This window comes from Lampris incognitus, chromosome 16, assembly GCF_029633865.1.
Source record: "Lampris incognitus isolate fLamInc1 chromosome 16, fLamInc1.hap2, whole genome shotgun sequence".
Classification (NCBI taxonomy): domain Eukaryota; kingdom Metazoa; phylum Chordata; class Actinopteri; order Lampriformes; family Lampridae; genus Lampris; species Lampris incognitus.
In genome coordinates, this window is record NC_079226.1 from 2,093,447 (window position 1) to 2,111,988 (window position 18,542).

Consider the following 18,542-nt stretch of genomic DNA (forward strand, 5'->3'; position numbering starts at 1 on the left):
TTACACCCGCAGCTCCACCTGGACACTTAGACCAGCAGCTCCACCTGGACACTTAGACCAGCAGCTCCACCTGGATATTTACACTACCAGCTCCACCTGCACATTTAGACCGCAGCTCCACCTGGACATTTACACCAGCAGCTCCACCTGGACATTTAGACCAGCAGCTCCACCTGGACATTTAGACCAGCAGCTCCACTTGGACATTTACACCAGCAGCTCCACCTGGACATTTGGACCAGCAGCTCCACCTGGACATTTAAACCAGCAGCTCCACCTGGACATTTACACCAGCAGCTCCACCTGGACATTTACATCCGCAGCTCCACCTGGACATTTAAACCAGCAGCTCCACCTGGACGTTTAGACTGCAGCTCCACCTGGACATTTACACCCACACCTCCACCTGGACATTTACACCAGCAGCTCCACCTGGACATTTACACCCACAGCTCCACCTGGACATTTAGACCAGCAGCTCCACCTGGACATTTACACGGGCAGCTCCACCTGGACATTTAGACCAGCAGCTCCATCTGGACATTTACACCAGCAGCTCCACCTGGACATTTACACCCACAGCTCCACCTGGACATTTACACCAGCAGCTCCACCTGGACATTTAGACCAGCAGCTCCACCTGGTCATTTACACGGGCAGCTCCACCTGGACATTTAGACCAGCAGCTCCACCTGGACATTTAGACCGCAGTTCCACCTGGACATTTAGACCAGCAGCTCCACCTGGATATTTAGACCAGCAGCTCCACCTGGACATTTAGACCAGCAGCTCCACCTGGACATTTAGACCAGCAGCTCCACCTGGACATTTACACCAGCAGCTCCACCTGGACATTTAGACCGCAGCTCCACCTTGATATTTAGACCAGCAGCTCCACCTGGACATTTAGACCAGCAGCTCCACCTGGACATTTAGACCAGCAGCTCCACCTGGATATTTAGACCAGCAGCTCCACCTGGAGGTTGTTTACCCACCAGTTACCTCCCAGTTCATTAACCTCCCTCACAAGAGGTTTTGTCTTCTCGTGCTTTTTGTTGAGTTGCAGAAGCAGAGGACGTGTAGGACTTCCTGTCCAGGGAAGGAAACTGAAACACTCTGACGGACTGGGCAGACCAGATCTTTCTTGCTCACCACAAATCAGGGGACTTCAAAGCAGGAGTTTCTGGACATCTGCTGAATTAGAATTAAATCTTTCATAAAGCAACTTTTCCAGACTTGACAGAGATCTGGCCTGCATTACTAACCCCCCCCCCCCCCACACACACACACACACATTCCTCTCTCCCAGCTAGCAACAAATGGCTGCATGCCCCCTCCTCCCTTTGACATGCCAGATATCCAGACCTGCTGTGGAGGCAAACTGAGAGCCACGATACTCTGGTGATCATCTTTCACTGAACGGGAGAGAGACACAGAGAGACACAGAGACAGAGACAGAAAGAGAGAGAAACAGAGAGAGACACAGACAGACAGACAGACAGACAGACAGACAGACAGACAGACAGACAGACAGACAGACAGAGACACAGAGACACAGAGAGACACAGAGAGAGAGACAGAGAGAGAGAGACAGAGAGAGAGAGAGACAGAGCGAGAGAGAGAGAGGGAGCGAGACAGAGGGAGAGAGAGAGAGGGAGAGGGAGAGAGAGAGGGAGAGAGATGAGGAAAGAGAGAGAGAGGGAGAGAGAGATGAGGAAAGAGAGAGAGAGAGATGAGGAAAGAGAGAGAGAGAGAGAGTGGGTGAGGGAACGTTAAAAATAGCAGTGAGCGAACATGGCTGTGTCGTGGCATTCATTTTAAACTGGTGGAAGTAAACCAGGAGTAAAATGTTCCCTCTGATTTTCAGAAGGTCTTTGTCTTCCCACAGAACCTCTGGACTTCTTTACAGCCTGATTATCAAACCTGCATAGTATCCGCCCTGTCTGTCTGTCTGTCTGTCTGTCTGTCTGTCTGTCTGTCTGTCTGTCTGTTTGTAATAAAGGTTTATAAAGAATGTTGATTTTGTCCTTAAGACTTTCTTCATGCAACGACTGTCCTCCCTTCCTGACGTTGTGCCCTTCAGCAAAGCTATTCACCCCGTCTCACCAATGACTTTGATCCAGCTTTATTACTGAGGATGGGTATTAGATGTTGTCATTACGTCCTGTGTTTATTTTACCGCAGCATCTGTCCACTCCTGCCAATGTGTCGCCATAGGAACAATAATCAGACTGACGGTGTGTCTCCATAGGAACAGACTGAGGGTGCGTCTCCATAGAAACAACATTCAGACGAATGGTGCACCTCCATAAAAACATTGTTCAGACAGATGGTGCGTCTCCATAGAAACGATATTCAGACTGACAGCGCATCTCCATAGAGACAGTATTCAGACTGACAGTGCATCTCCATAGAAACAGTATTCAGACTGACAGTGCATCTCCATAGAAACAGTATTCAGACTGACAGTGCGTCTCCATAGAGACTTTAGCCATGTCATTGTGTGGATGGCTGGAAGTGATTCAGGATGTATTCAGGGTATGTGGCTGGTGCCAGCGAAGCACTGTGTCACTGACTCACACTTAATAAGTCCGTCCTTTATAATACAGCTCTGTCTCTGTCTCTGTCTCTGTCTGTCTGTCTGTCTGTCTGTCTGTCTGTCTGTCTGTCTGTCTGTCTGTCTGTCTGTCTGTCTGTCTGTCTGTCTGTCTGTCTGTCTGTCTGTCTGTCTGTCTGTCTGTCTGTCTGTCTGTCTCTGTCTCTGTCTCCCTCCCTCTGTGTGTGTGTGTGTGTGTGTCAGAACTGCCTGAGGAGGAGAGATGTGGGGTTGATCAGTCAGTTACAGGAGTTGGACCGACAGATCAGTGACCTGCGACTGGACACAGAGTGGTCACTGGACCGCGTGGAGACGGACAGCCGGCCGAGCTCAGGTAGACCACCGACTTAATTTCAGGTCTCAATTTAGATGCTTGAAATCTGCAGTTTATCTCCCAGAATGCACTGGGAAAATGCATTACTGGATGAACGATGAGCTGCGCGTGGCGTCAGTAGCATGTCACCGGAGCAGCTCGTGGGTGAGGGGTGGAGATGAGCCGGATTCACATGGAGCCTGCAGTCACCCCGCTGCTAGTCCCCCCCCCCCCCCCACACGTCCACACCGGGGTTGATGGTGCGACACCTGGCTGTCAGAGCCCAGGTCCACCTGCTGGTCCAGTCTTCATGGACGTTCCTGCACCGAACCATCTGGCAGGACAAGTTCAGCATCCTGACTCCGGCCTGCAGACACAGCCCAGTCCACACCCGCCCAGAGCGTCTGCCACAGACCTGTCTTACGCTTCGGGCGTCCGGGTGGTGTAGCGGTCTACTCCGTTACCTTCCAACACGGGGCTCGCCTGTTCGAGTCCCCGTGTTACCTCCGGCTTGGTCGGGCGTCCCTACAGACACAACTGGCCGTGTCTGTGGGTGGGAAGCCGGATGTGGGTATGTGTCCTGGTCGCTGCACTAGCGCCTCCTCTGGTCAGCTGGGGTGCCTGTTCAGGGGGGAGGGGGAACTGGGGGGAATAGCGTGATCCTCCCACGTGCTACGTCCCCCCGGTGAAACTCCTCACTGTCAGGTGAAAAGAAGCGGCTGGTGACTCCACATGTATGGGAGGAGGCATGTGGTGGTCTGCAGCCCTCCTGGATCAGCAGAGGGGGTGAGGCAGAGACCGGGACGGCTCGGAAGGGCATATGGTGGTCTGCAGCCCCCCCCTGGATCAGCAGAGGGGGTGAGGCAGAGACCGGGACGGCTCGGAAGGGCATGTGGTGGTCTGCAGCCCCCCCCCGGATCAGCAGAGGGGGCGGGGCAGAGACCGGGACGGCTCGGAAGAGTGGGGTAATTAGCTGGGAGGGGAGAAAAAAAGACTTTTCTTACTGTCTGAGTCTGATACTGAATCTGATTCTGGGTCTGATTTGTTCTGTTTGTGTTCTACAGACCGGCCTGCTGTCCTCCCTCTCTCTCTCTCCCTCTGTCTCTCTGTCTCTCTCTCTCTCTCTCCCTCTGTCTCTCTGTCTCTCTCTCCCTCTGTCTCTCTCTCTCTGTCTCTCTCTCTCCCTCTGTCTCTCTCTCTCCCTCTCTCTCGCTGTCTCTCTCTCTCTGTCTCTCTGTCTCTCTCTCCCTCTGTCTCTGTCTCTCTCTCCCTCTGTCTCTGTCTCTCCCTCTGTCTCTGTCTCTCTCTCCCTCTGTCTCTGTCTCTCTCTCCCTCTGTCTCTGTCTCTCTCTCCCTCTGTCTCTCTGTCTCTGTCTCTCTCTCCCTCTGTCTCTGTCTCTCTCTCCCTCTGTCTCTGTCTCTCTCTCCCTCTGTCTCTGTCTCTCTCTCCCTCTGTCTCTGTCTCTCTCTCCCTCTGTCTCTGTCTCTCTCTCCCTCTGTCTCTGTCTCTCTCTCCCTCTGTCTCTCTGTCTCTCTCTGTCTCTCTCTCTCTGTCTCTCTGTCTCTCTCTCTGTCTCTCCCTCTGTCTCTCTGTCTCCCTCTGTCTCTCTGTCTCTCTGTCTCTCTCTCTCTCCCTCTGTCTCTCTGTCTCTCTCTCCCCCTGTCTCTCTCTCCCTCTGTCTCTCTCTCTCCCTCTGTCTCTCTCTCTCCCTCTGTCTCTCTGTCTCTCTCTCTCTGTCTCTCTCTCTCTGTCGCTCTCTGTCTCTCCCTCTGTCTCTCTGTCTCTCTCTCTCTGTCTCTCTGTCTCCCTCTGTCTCTCTCTCTCCCTCTGTCTCTCTGTCTCTCTCTCTCTGTCTCTCTCTCTCTGTTGCTCTCTGTCTCTCGTTCTCTGTCTGACTCTTCGTTTCGCCTTTAGAAAATAAATAAGTTAAAATGTTTTATTTGTTCTTTTCTCATAGCTCTTTTCCCTTCTTTCTTTCGTTCTCCTCTCTCTTCAACCCTTGCCCCTCCCCAATATTTAACTCTCTCTCTCTCTGTCCCTCTCTGTCTCCCCCTCTCTCTGTCTATCTGTGTGTCTCTGTCTCTCTGTCTCGCTCTCTCTGCCTCTCTCTCTGTCTGTCTCTCTGTCTCTGTCTCTGTCTCGCTCTCTCTGTCTCTGTCTCTGTCTCTCTGTCTCTCTCTCTGTCTGTGTGTGTCTCTCTCTCTCTCTGTCTGTCTGTCTGTCTCTCTCTGTCTGTCTGTCTCTCTCCAGGTTTTTATGAGCTGAGTGATGGGGTGTCCTGCTCTCTTTCTAACTCGTCCAACTCCGTGTTCAGCGAGTGTTTGTCCAGCTGTCGCTCCAGCATCTGTTTCTGCACCGCCCTCGACTCCTCCCTCTGTCCCGCCTTCAACTCTACCCCTCGCCCCGCCCTTGAGTCTCCCCTCTACCAGGCCGGCGCTCGGCAGCAGTCCACAGGTAAATTGAACTGTATCGTCCCTCTGCAGAACTGTAGTCCACTGACTTCCGGTTTCTGCTGCAGCGGTCACACCAGCTTCCTGTTTGTTGGCGTGTGCTAGTGACGGTGGCATGTTTTTGGTGATGGCTGCAAGATTTAGCATGGATAAATGTCAACCACATGCACACGACTGTCCACACACCTTCACCTGCCCGTCCGTCCGCGGGCTCATGCTGGCCTGATGTGTCAGCTGTCCTGTGCTGTACCGTCCTCTGGGCCAGCGTCGGTTTGATTCCCACCAGGCGACTCCCAGCTCAACGTCCACGGCAGCACAGATTCAGCTGACAAGCGTGGACAACAAAGAATCCACTTACTGCGGAAGCTGAACTCCTGTAATGTCTGTTACACCATCTCATGTCTGTTACACCATCTCATGTCTGTTACACCATCTCATGTCTGTTACACCATCTCATGTCTGTTACACCATCTCATGTCTGTTACACCAACTCATGTCTGTTACACCACCTCATGTCTGTTACACCACCTCATGTCTGTTACACCACCTCATGTCTGTTACACCAACTCATGTCTGTTACACCATCTCATGTCTGTTACACCACCTCATGTCTGTTACACCAACTCATGTCTGTTACACCATCTCATGTCTGTTACACCACCTCATGTCTGTTACACCATCTCATGTCTGTTACACCATCTCATGTCTGTTACACCATCTCATGTCTGTTACACCATCTCATGTCTGTTACACTACCTCATGTCTGTTACACCACCTCATCTCTGTAACATCATCTCATGTCTGTTACACCACCTCATGTCTGTTACACCAACTCATGTCTGTTACACCACCTCATGTCTGTTACACCATCTCATGTCTGTTACACCACCTCATGTCTGTTACACCATCTCATGTCTGTTACACCATCTCATGTCTGTTACACCAGCTCATCTCTGTAACATCATCTCATGTCTGTTATACCATCTAATGTCTGTAACACCAAATCATGTCTGTTACACCATCTAATGTCTGTTACACCATCTAATGTCTGTAACACCATCTGTAACACCATCTAATGTCTGTAAAATTATCTAATGTCTGTTACACCATCTCATCTCTGTTACACCATTCAATGTCTGTAACACCATCTCATGTCTGTTACACCATCTCATGTCTGTTACACCACCTCATGTCTGTTACACCACCTCATGTCTGTTACAACACCTCATGTCTGTTACACCACCTCATGTCTGTTACACCACCTCATGTCTGTTACAACACCTCATGTCTGTTACACCAACTCATGTCTGTTACACCATCTCATGTCTGTTACACCACCTCATGTCTGTTACACCACCTCATGTCTGTTACAACACCTCATGTCTGTTACACCAACTCATGTCTGTTACACCACCTCATGTCTGTAACACCATCTCTAACACCATCTAATGTCTGTGTAAAATTATCTAATGTCTGTTACACCATCTCATCTCTGTTACACCATTTAATGTCTGTAACATGATCTCATTTCTGTTACACCAGCTCATCTCTGTAACATCATCTCATGTCTGTTATACCATCTAATGTCTGTAACACCAACTCATGTCTGTTACACCATCTAATGTCTGTTACACCATCTAATGTCTGTAACACCATCTGTAACACCATCTAATGTCTGTAAAATTATCTAGTCTGTTACACCATCTCATCTCTGTTACACCATTTAATGTCTGTAACACCATCTCATGTATTTTAATGTCTGTAACACCAACTAATGTCTGTAATACCATCTTATGTCTGTAGCACCATCTCATGTCTGTAATACCATCTAATGTCTGTAACACCATCTAATGTCTGTAGCACCATCTCATGTCTGTAATACCATCTAATGTCTGTAACACCATCTCATATCTGTAACACCATCTCATGTATTTTAATGTCTGTAACACCAACTAATGTCTGTAACACCATCTTATGTCTGTAACACCATCTAATGTCTGTAGCACCATCTCATGTCTGTAATACCATCTAATGTCTGTAACACCATCTCATATCTGTAACGCCATCTCGTGTATTTTAATGTCTGTAACATCATCTCATATCTGCAATACCATCTAATGTCTGTTACACCATCTAATGTCTGTAACACCATCACATGTCTGTAACACCATCTAATGTGTGTAACACCATCTCATGTATTTTAATGTCTGTAACACCAACTAATGTCTGTAACACCATCTCATGTCTGTAATACCATCTAATGTCTGTAATACCATCTAATGTCTGTAACACCATCTCATGTCTGTAACTCCATCTCGTGTATTTTAATGTCTGTAACATCATCTCATATCTATAATACCATCTAATGTCTGTAACACAATCACATGTCTGTAACACCAACTAATGTCTGTAACACCATCTCATGTATTTTAATGTCTGTAACACCAACTAATGTCTGTAACACCATCTCATGTCTGTAACACCATCTCATGTCTGTAATACCATCTCATGTCTGTAACACCATCTAATGTCTGTAACACCATCTCATGTCTGTAACACCATCTCATGTCTGTAACACCATCTCATGTCTGTAACACCATCTCATGTCTGTAACACCATCTCATGTCTGTAATACCATCTCATGTCTGTAACACCATCTCATGTCTGTAACACCATCTCATGTCTGTAACACCATCTCATGTCTGTAATACCATCTCATGTCTGTAATACCATCTCATGTCTGTAACACCGTCTCGTGTATTTTAATGTCTGTAACATCATCTCATGTCTGTAATACCATCTAATGTCTGTAACACCATCTCATATCTGTAACACCGTCTCGTGTATTTTAATGTCTGTAACACCAACTAATGTCTGTAACACCATCTCATGTCTGTAATACCATCTAATGTCTGTAATACCATCTAATGTCTGTAACACCATCTCATGTCTGTAACCCCATCTCGTGTATTTTAATGTCTGTAACATCATCTCATATCTATAATACCATCTAATGGCTGTAACACAATCACATGTCTGTAACACCATCTAATGTGTGTAACACCATCTCATGTATTTTAATGTCTGTAACACCAACTAATGTCTGTAACACCATCTCATGTCTGTAACACCATCTCATGTCTGTAATACCATCTCATGTCTGTAATACCATCTAATGTCTGTAACACCATCTCATGTCTGTAACACCATCTCATGTCTGTAATACCATCTCATGTCTGTAATACCATCTAATGTCTGTAACACCATCTCATGTCTGTAATACCATCTCATGTCTGTAATACCATCTAATGTCTGTAACACCATCTAATGTCTGTAACACCATCTCATGTCTGTAATACCATCTAATGTCTGTAACACCATCTCATATCTGTAACACCGTCTCGTGTATTTTAATGTCTGTAACACCAACTAATGTCTGTAACACCATCTCATGTCTGTAATACCATCTAATGTCTGTAATACCATCTAATGTCTGTAACACCATCTCATATCTGTAACCCCATCTCGTGTATTTTAATGTCTGTAACATCATCTCATATCTATAATACCATCTAATGTCTGTAACACAATCACATGTCTGTAACACCATCTAATGTGTGTAACACCATCTCATGTATTTTAATGTCTGTAACACCAACTAATGTCTGTAACACCATCTCATGTCTGTAACACCATCTCATGTCTGTAATACCATCTCATGTCTGTAATACCATCTCATGTCTGTAACACCATCTAATGTCTGTAACACCATCTCATGTCTGTAACACCATCTAATGTCTGTAACACCATCTCATGTCTGTAACACCATCTCATGTCTGTAACACCATCTCATGTCTGTAATACCATCTAATGTCTGTAACACCATCTCATGTCTGTAATACCATCTCATGTCTGTAACACCATCTCATGTCTGTAACACCATCTCATGTCTGTAATACCATCTAATGTCTGTAACACCATCTCATGTCTGTAACACCATCTCATGTCTGTAACACCATCTCATGTCTGTAATACCATCTAATGTCTGTAACACCATCTCATGTCTGTAATACCATCTCATGTCTGTAATACCATCTAATGTCTGTAACACCATCTAATGTCTGTAACACCATCTCATGTCTGTAACACCATCTAATGTCTGTAACACCATCTCATGTCTGTAACACCGTCTCGTGTATTTTAATATCTGTAACACCATCTCGTGTATTTTCTGCCAGTCATGTATTGAGAGCCTTTTAACTTGTTCCTCTGTCTGTTGGTTCCTCTGTCTGTTGGTTCCTCTGTCTGTTGGTGGACAGTGAAGGGCAGGAATAAACAGTATGGTTCAGGTCTGCTCCAAGACAATCAGAGTCCAGCAGAGAGACTTGTGCTCCCTCTGGGAGAAACGAAAGCAAAAGGAATTGCTAGGCAATCTGACCACATGCTGTCCAGTCAATTCACTGTAATGTCCTCAGGCCGGCGCTATAAAGCGCCCCCTAGGAAAACAAGTCGCTATTCTAAGTCCTTCATTCCTTCTGCTGTCAGGCTGGTAAATGCTGAGAGTAGTCATTTTAAATGAATGCTTTATTTTGTTTTTAAACCACAATAGTTGGTTTATACCTTATCTGTGTTTCACATGGCTTGTGGGTCTGTACGTTCACTGACTGTAGTGGAGGAATGTAACGTGCACTGCATCTTGGGACGCTTCATTTATTTGCTTGTTTGTTTATTTATTTATTTATTCTTTTAACTTGAGTTAACTTTTATTCTTCGCCTTGTCCTCGTGTGAGTCTGCATTCAAGGCCACACGAGGTTGACAGTGTGCATCTCTTGCCCATGTACTATTCTGTCGTCTGTTGTCTCTGACATGCTGCTGATTGCCGCTTGTCTGTGAGTTGTGTATGGTCTGGGTAGATTGTGGCACTGAATTGCTCTTCTGGGATAAATAAAGTTGCCTGAATCTGAATCTGAATCTCTCTGTCTCTCTCTCTCTGTCTCCAGATGACCTGGTTGGTTGTGTGTTGGGGGAGTTGTCTGATGATCAGGACTCCTCTAGAATGCTTCGTCACTCCCTCTCAGCCCCACATGCCTCCCCCCCAGACTGCCAGTCTAAGTTCCAGTTTGAACTGGTGGACAGGAAGTCCAGTGATGTGTTCATCTGCCCCACCTTCCTCAACATACTGAAACCAGAGCATCCGCCTACTCCTGCTCCTGCTCTTGTACCCCAGAGCTCCTCCTGGCCAGCTTCCTCCTCTTCTTCATCCTCTTCCTCCTCCTCTTCCTGTCAGACTCCTCAGAAGCGTCTGGACGGTTACATCTACACTCTGCTGCAGAGGAGAGCTGGGCCCATCCGAACCTGCAGACCCAGAACCACCATCAGCACCGACCCCTCCAAGAGCATCTTGAGACCGGCTGGTCTGTCAGGGAGACAGCCCCCTCTTCCTCCTCCTCCTGCTCACCCAGCTCAGGGAACGCTGAGGAGGTCAGAGGTGCGACCTGGCTGGCTGGCCGGTGGAGTTCAGGAGATGGGAGGATGCCAGAACAACAGTCATGTGACACCAAATGACTTGCAGATAATGAACGGCAGTTTGACACAAACACAAAGTGGCTCCCATGTTGGTAATGGAGGTTTGCAAATTGGCCACTTTCTCAACAACAAGGACATTAATACAAATTGTAATAGTCTGTCAAAAAAGACAGGTTCTCCGTCAGGAAACAAAAGACTAGCACCGACCTCTACGGACACTCTGCTTCCTGAGCTATCCATTCCTGGAGTTGTCTCCTCCTCCAAAGACACAAAGCAGCCATCTTGTTCTGTAGCATCCACCACTGGCCAAGAACCTCTAAAACCCCCTCAAAGCACCAAAACCCAATCAGCAACACCCAGAAAGAGCCCCAAGCCCCTCCCATCTGGCCTAATGGGGATAAATGATAGGCCAGTGCCAGAACTCATCAGTTTAGCCTCCTCCTACCAGAGCCAGAATGAAGGGGGTAGGGCTGGGGCAGGTCACAATGTCCGCACTGAGTACATCCTCTCGCAGCAGCTGAGCGGTAAGCTCCGGAAGCGCAGCGGGAAGAATGTTAAGGTCATCAAGGGGAGGACTGCTGTGGTGATGCAGCGAGGGCGGGGCTCTAAACATGTTGATTCTGTGTCACAGACACTGTCAGTCAGAAGAGACAAACAGAACCACAAGTCTACTACAAAGAAAACATGTCTTCCAGAATACCAGAGCTCCACCCACCAAAAAGTCTCCATGAGAGCTGCAGCCGGGATGTCCTCCTCTAGAATCAAACGCATCCCTGTACCGATCCCAGAAGGCCAAGTTCTAGATGGACACTCCACCGCCGCCATGAGTTGCAGAGCTGGAGTATCCAGGCCACATCACCAAGGTCTCCATGGAAATCACCATCAACATCATCACCAAGGACGGGAAGCGGTGGCGGTCATCGCTAAACCAAAACATAAACGGAGCGACTACCACAGGCTGCGGGGGATCACCGAGCTCCAGTATGACGAGGCATTCCGCCGTGCTCAGCGCCGCCACCGGAGGGCACTACTGAGCCAGACCACGGCAAACATGTGCCTGCCCTCTGAGGGGCAGCACAGCAGCCCCTACTCCTACGTGGGGGGGAGCGACTCTGAATATTCAGCCGAGTGTGCCTCCCTCTTCCACTCCACCATCGTAGACACCAGCGAGGACGAGCAATCCAACTACACCACCAATTGCTTCGGAGACAGCGAGTCCAGCGCCAGTGAGGCGGAGTCGGTCACTACCTCCACCAGCAACTCCCAGGAGAGTGGAGGAGGGGCGGGGGGGAAGGGAAGGAGCAGGAATCAGGCAGGGGCCATCAGGTCAGGGACAGGAGGGCAGGAAATGAGCCCAGCTCCGAACAAGACCTTTGTTAAGATCAAAGCGTCTCACAACCTGAAGAAGAAGATCCTGAGGTTCAAATCTGGTTCGCTCAAACTCATGACCACCGTATGAGGAAACAGTAACCAGACCAGTTTCGTGCTGTAGCCAGACCGGCTCTGCTGTTATGACTCTGGTCCAGAACCCTCTGCTTGCCTGAACAGGTCAGCTCCATACTGAAGCAGACTTTGGAGGAGAGATTGAAAAAAACAATGTGAGGTTAAAGATCTTTCTACACTGACATCTGTCACCTTCTCCTTCTGAAATGTGAATGTGGAAACAAAATTCCCTGCTGTGTCTCAACACCTTAACCAGCGTTTTGGAATAAACCCTTTAACTCCTGTTGGAGGTAGATCTCATCATCTCTGTGAGATCGGATCATCTCATCGGTCCCAGGGAGATTATATCAGAACACTCTCCTCTTCCTCCCCCCTGTAGAAACCCGTTCAAGCATGAGTGAATCTCCTTCCAGCTCACAGGAACCACACATAGTCTTTGTTTTCTGGGGAAACAGGAAGTGATGATGTCAATATCTTTTACTCTGGCGGCTGACCAGACTCTCTGGTACCAGCAGACATCTTTCACAAAGACTCATCCTCAGATCTTCCACGGGGAGCGATGAGGGCTAGTTGGTGATCCAGGCGGAAGCTACGTGCTCATATGGAAGTCATTGTAAATGGAATCAGAGGAATCCGGGGTTCCCACTCTTTTTAGGAAATCATTTTCCATGACTTTATCTTGGACATCCGGACATTGTTGACAGAAGGTCATATTGTTCAGTATTAACTATCAGTGGGAGTCTCAACAGTCTCTACATGGACTGTGTGACTGAACACACCGCCCAGACTTCACACACTGATGTCACATCTCAACACTAACACATGGAGACCATCATCACATCTCAGATAAAAGCTACATAGAAATATCCCATCTCAGTGGTTAACGATACAATACAACACAATACAACACAATACGATACAATACGATACAATACGATACAATACGATACAACACGATACAATACGATACAATACAATACGATATGATACAATACGATACGATATGATACAATACGATACAACACGATACAATACGATACAATACAATACGATATGATACAACACGATACAATACGATACAATACGATACAACACGATACAATACGATACAATACAATACGATATGATACAATACGATACAACACGATACGATACAATACAATACAACACAATACGTTGCCTAACTTTGTAATTTTCCATGACCTCCACATTATTTCCAGGACATTTGATCCGTGTTATAATTTTCCAGTTGTTTTCATGGCGGGAAAACTGCTCCTTGAATTTCCAGGGTTTCCAGGATCTTGTGGGAACCCTGGGATCAGCTGTCATGTCCAGTGGAGATGGGTCAGTTGGTTTGGGTAAAACCTGGTTCTGGGTGAAAATAAAGACAGTTCAGAAGCCGTCTTCTTCTCCTTCTGCACTTTGAGACAGACTGACTGTGACTCTTTTCTATTTATTGGGGCATCGTCCTGCACACAGCTCAGCCCGTCCACACGTGTCCCTTTTTCTGAGGCAGCCCGAGTCACGTTGTTTCTGATGGACTCTATCAAAGCCTAATATATTCGGTGGGTACGTATCCGGTGTAGCGCCGTCTCATATATTTGGCGGGTACGTGCAGGATATCCGGTGTAGCGCCGTCTCATATATTTGGCGGGTACGTGCAGGATATCCGGTGTAGCGCCGTCTCATATATTTGGCGGGTACGTGCAGGATATCCGGTGTAGCGCCGTCTCATATATTGGCGGGTACGTGCAGGATATCCGGTGTGACGGTGTCTGAGGGAAGATCATGCAGGTCGGTTCTGAAATGTTTATAGAACAAGTCGTGTGTTTTTTTTTTAACTTCAACTGCTGTTGCCAAGGCAACAATGTAAAAACAGCATTTAACAGAATTGAGGTCAATTCACTTTTTTTCATTAAAGTTGTTAATTTAAAACACAATTAACTCACCGAGAGTGCAATCTTCTTTCCTACATGGGCAGACGAGCCCCGTCGCGTGACAGGGACTCGTCCCGGCTGTCGAGTCTTTCTGGGTCACGTGGGTGCAGACGTTTCACACATGCCAGGTAAAAATAGCCCTTCACAAGCCCTTCACAAGCCCTTCACAAGCCCTTCACAGCTGTTGTTTGGCTGTCACGGTGTCTACTGGCCCCTGGTCTTCCATTGGTTCAGTTTAGATCTGGACTCTGCTGGGACACTTGGATTAGAAGAGTTTCCATCTGAACAGAACTGAGCTCAAACCAGATCTGCTGTCATGAAGCCACAGACGTTTCTGGTGCCGTTCCTAGTGCTGTTTCTAGTGCTGTTTCTAGTGCTGTTTCTAGTGCTGCTTCTGGTGCTGCTTCTGGTGCCGTTTCTAGTGCCGTTTCTAGTGCTGCTTCTGGTGCCGTTTCTATTGCTGTTTCTAGTGCTGTTTCTAGTGCTGCTTCTGGTGCCGTTTCTAGTGCCGTTTCTGGTGCTGCTTCTGGTGCCGTTTCTAGTGCTGTTTCTAGTGCTGTTTCTAGTGCTGCTTCTGGTGCCGTTTCTAGTGCTGTTTCTAGTGCTGCTTCTGGTGCTGCTTCTGGTGCCGTTTCTAGTGCTGTTTCTAGTGCTGCTTCTGGTGCCGTTTCTAGTGCTGTTTCTAGTGCTGTCTTTGGTGCCGTTTCTAGTGCTGTTTCTAGTGCTGCTTCTGGTGCTGCTTCTGGTGCCGTTTCTAGTGCTGTTTCTAGTGCTGCTTCTGGTGCTGCTTCTGGTGCTGCTTCTAGTGCCGTTTCTAGTGCTGTTTCTAGTGCTGCTTCTGGTGCTGCTTCTGGTGCCGTTTCTAGTGCTGTCTCTGGTGCTGTCTCTGGTGCTGCTTCTGGTGCCGTTTCTAGTGCTGTTTCTAGTGCTGTCTCTGGTGCTGTTTCTAGTGCTGCTTCTGGTGCTGTTTCTGGTGGTTTCTGATGTGTACAAACACCGCCGCTCTGCTTCTGCACGTCCACACTACACCTACCTACCCTATGTATGCTGCATTAAACCTTAAGGTCAGCTGCCTCAGCCTGCTTCCTAATCCTCCATCCATCCATGTGGAGATACAATCAATCTCTGTCAAGCATTTATGTCTCTGTTCAGTTTTCCATTTACAGTCAGACTGACACAGGAAGCCTGGCTGTTCTCTGTGCTCGGTCCTCAGCTCAGTCCCTTGTGTGTGTGTGTGTGTGTGTGTGTGTGTGTGTGTGTGTGTGTGTGTGTGTGTGTGTGTGTGTGTGTGTGTGTGTGTGTGTGTGTGTGCGTGTGTGTGTGTGTGTGTGTGTGTGTGCGTGTGTGTGTGTGTGTGTGTGCGTGTGTGCGTGTGCGTGTGCGTGTGTGTGTGTGTGTGTGTGCGTGTGTGTGCGTGTGTGTGTGTGTGTGCCCTGTGATGGCCTGGCAGCCTGTCCAGGGTGTCTCCCCGCCTGCCGCCCAATAACTGCTGGGATAGACTGCAGCATCCCCACGGCCCTGAGAGCAGGATAAGCGGTTCGGATCATGGATAGATGGAAGATTGGATGGATGGATGGATGGATGATTGGATGGATGATGGATGGATGGATGGATAGATGGAAGATTGGATGGATGGATGGATGGATGATGGATGGATGGATGGATGGATGGATGGATGGATGGATGGATGATTGTACGGATGGATGATTGGATGGATGGATGATGGATGGATGGATGATTGGATGGATGGATGATGGATGGATGGATGATTGGATGGATGGATGATGGATGATGGATGGATGGATGATTGGATGGATGGATGATTGGATGGATGATTGGATGATTGGATGGATGGATGATTATATGGATGGACATTGGATGGATAGATGATTGTATGGATGGATGATGGATGGATGATTGTATGGATGGATGGATGGATGATTGTATGGATGGATGATTGTATGGATGGATGATTGTATGGATGGATGGATGGATGGATGGATGATTGTATGGATGGATGGTTGTATGGATGGATGATGGATGGAAGGACGGATGGAAGATTGGATGGATGATTGTATGGATGGATGATGGATGGATGGATGATTGTATGGATGGATGATTGTATGGATGGATGGATGAATGAATGAATACAGAGCTGAGAGGAGGTGCGGAGGTCTAGTTTTCTCACACCACTTGAATTACAGGGTGCTTGAGGGGGTTTATGAATTGTTTGTCCAACGACACCAGAAAAAGCGCCCGGCCACCTTTAAACACGTCAGCTGCCGTGTCAAACACTGCTAATTAGCCCGTGTTAGCGCTGCCAATCTCGCTGCGTCACCGCGGCTGGAGTCTGGAGGGCGCAATCCGGGCACGCCGAATGGAGAGGCCAGACTAGAACTCTAGTCCGGGACGGAAGATTTTAGCCAATCACGAGTCAGCTCAGAGAGCGGGCGTTCCTATTGGCTGTTCTACCAAATTCAGATGCGCGTGTACGAGATGCGCTTCACACCAACGACGTCAGCTTGGTCCGCGACGACGAGCCGCGTCTCACCAGCCCCGCTCGCACACTTCCTGGTTCCACACGTGTGTAAGGGGCTGAAGCGCGACGGGGGGTCATTCGGTGGGCGGGGCTTGGCGGAGTGATACGAGGCAGCAGAGAGGCGGAAGGATTTGCACTGTTGAGTGTTACTACAGCGTAGTACAGCCCCCATGGTTCAGAGGGGAGGTGTAATCAGCAGACCACAGATCAGTATGTTCTCCCCCATGGTTCAGAGGGGAGGTGTAATCAGCAGACCACAGATCAGTATGTTCTCCCCCCATGGTTCAGAGGGGAGGTGTAATCAGCAGACCACAGATCAGTATGTTCTCCCCCATGGTTCAGAGGGGAGGTGTAATCAGCAGACCACAGATCAGTATGTTCTCCCCCCATGGTTCAGAGGGGAGGTGTAATCAGCAGACCACATATCAGTATGTTCTCCCCCCCCCCCATGGTTCATAGGGGAGGTGTAATCAGTAGACCACAGATCAGTATGTTCTCCCCCATGGTTCAGAGGGGAGGTGTAATCAGCAGACCACAGATCAGTATGTTCTCCCCCCATGGTTCAGAGGGGAGGTGTAATCAGCAGACCACAGATCATTATGTTCTCCCCCCATGGTTCAGAGGGGAGGTGTAATCAGCAGACCACAGATCAGTATGTTCTCCCCCCATGGTTCAGAGGGGAGGTGTAATCAGCAGACCACAGATCAGTATGTTCTCCCCCCCCCCACATGGTTCAGAGGGGAGGTGTAATCAGCAGACCACAGATCAGTATGTTCTCCCCCCATGGTTCAGAGGGGAGGTGTAATCAGCAGACCACAGATCAGTATGTTCCCCCCCATGGTTCAGAGGGGAGGTGTAATCAGCAGACCACAGCTCAGTATGTTCTCCCCCCATGGTTCAGAGGGGAGGTGTAACCAGCAGATCACAGATCAGTATGTACCCTCCCCCCATGGTTCAGAGGGGAGGTGTAATCAGCAGATCACAGATCAGTATGTTCTCCCCCATGGTTCAGAGGGGAGGTGTAATCAGCAGACCACAGATCAGTATGTTCTCTCCCCCATGGTTCAGAGGGGAGGTGTAATCAGCAGACCACAGATCAGTATGTTCTCTCCCCCATGGTTCAGAGGGGAGATGTAATCAGCAGACCACAGATCATTATGTTCTCCCCCCATGGTTCAGAGGGGAGGTGTAATCAGCAGACCACAGATCAGTATGTTCTCTCCCCCATGGTTCAGAGGGGAGGTGTAATCAGCAGACCACAGATCAGTATGTTCTCCCCCCATGGTTCAGAGGGGAGGTGTAATCAGCAGATCACAGATCAGTATGTTCCCCCCCCCCATGGTTCAGAGGGGAGGTGTAATCAGCAGACCACAGATCAGTATGTTCTCCCCCATGGTTCAGAGGGGAGGTGTAATCAGCAGACCACAGATCAGTATGTTCTCCCCCCCCCCATGGTTCAGAGGGGAGGTGTAATCAGTAGACCACGGATCAGTATGTTCTCCCCCATAGTTCAGAGGGGAGGTGTAATCAGCAGACCACAGATCAGTATGTTCTCCCCCATGGTTCAGAGAGGAGGTGTAATCAGCAGACAACAGATCAGTATGTTCTCCCCCATGGTTCAGAGGGAGTTCAGCTGGCTCCCCAAGAACGTCATCTAGCTAGCTAACACACACACACAGACACACACACCTTCATCACATCCACTTGTACCAAACTTTATACATACATACACTCTC

The 18,542-nt window shown here is 48.4% G+C and overlaps 1 protein-coding gene across 1 annotated transcript; it reads left to right on the top strand.

Annotated features, from left to right (window-relative positions):
* Positions 1–2,493: 2,493 nt before the first annotated feature.
* Positions 2,494–13,762, top strand: dact1 (dishevelled-binding antagonist of beta-catenin 1). The gene is made up of 4 exons (XM_056296271.1): positions 2,494–2,538; positions 2,801–2,930; positions 5,161–5,364; positions 10,362–13,762. The coding sequence occupies exons 1-4, from the start codon at positions 2,494–2,496 to the stop codon at positions 12,344–12,346; spliced, it is 2,364 nt and encodes a 787-aa protein (XP_056152246.1). The 3' UTR covers positions 12,347–13,762.
* Positions 13,763–18,542: the final 4,780 nt, after the last annotated feature.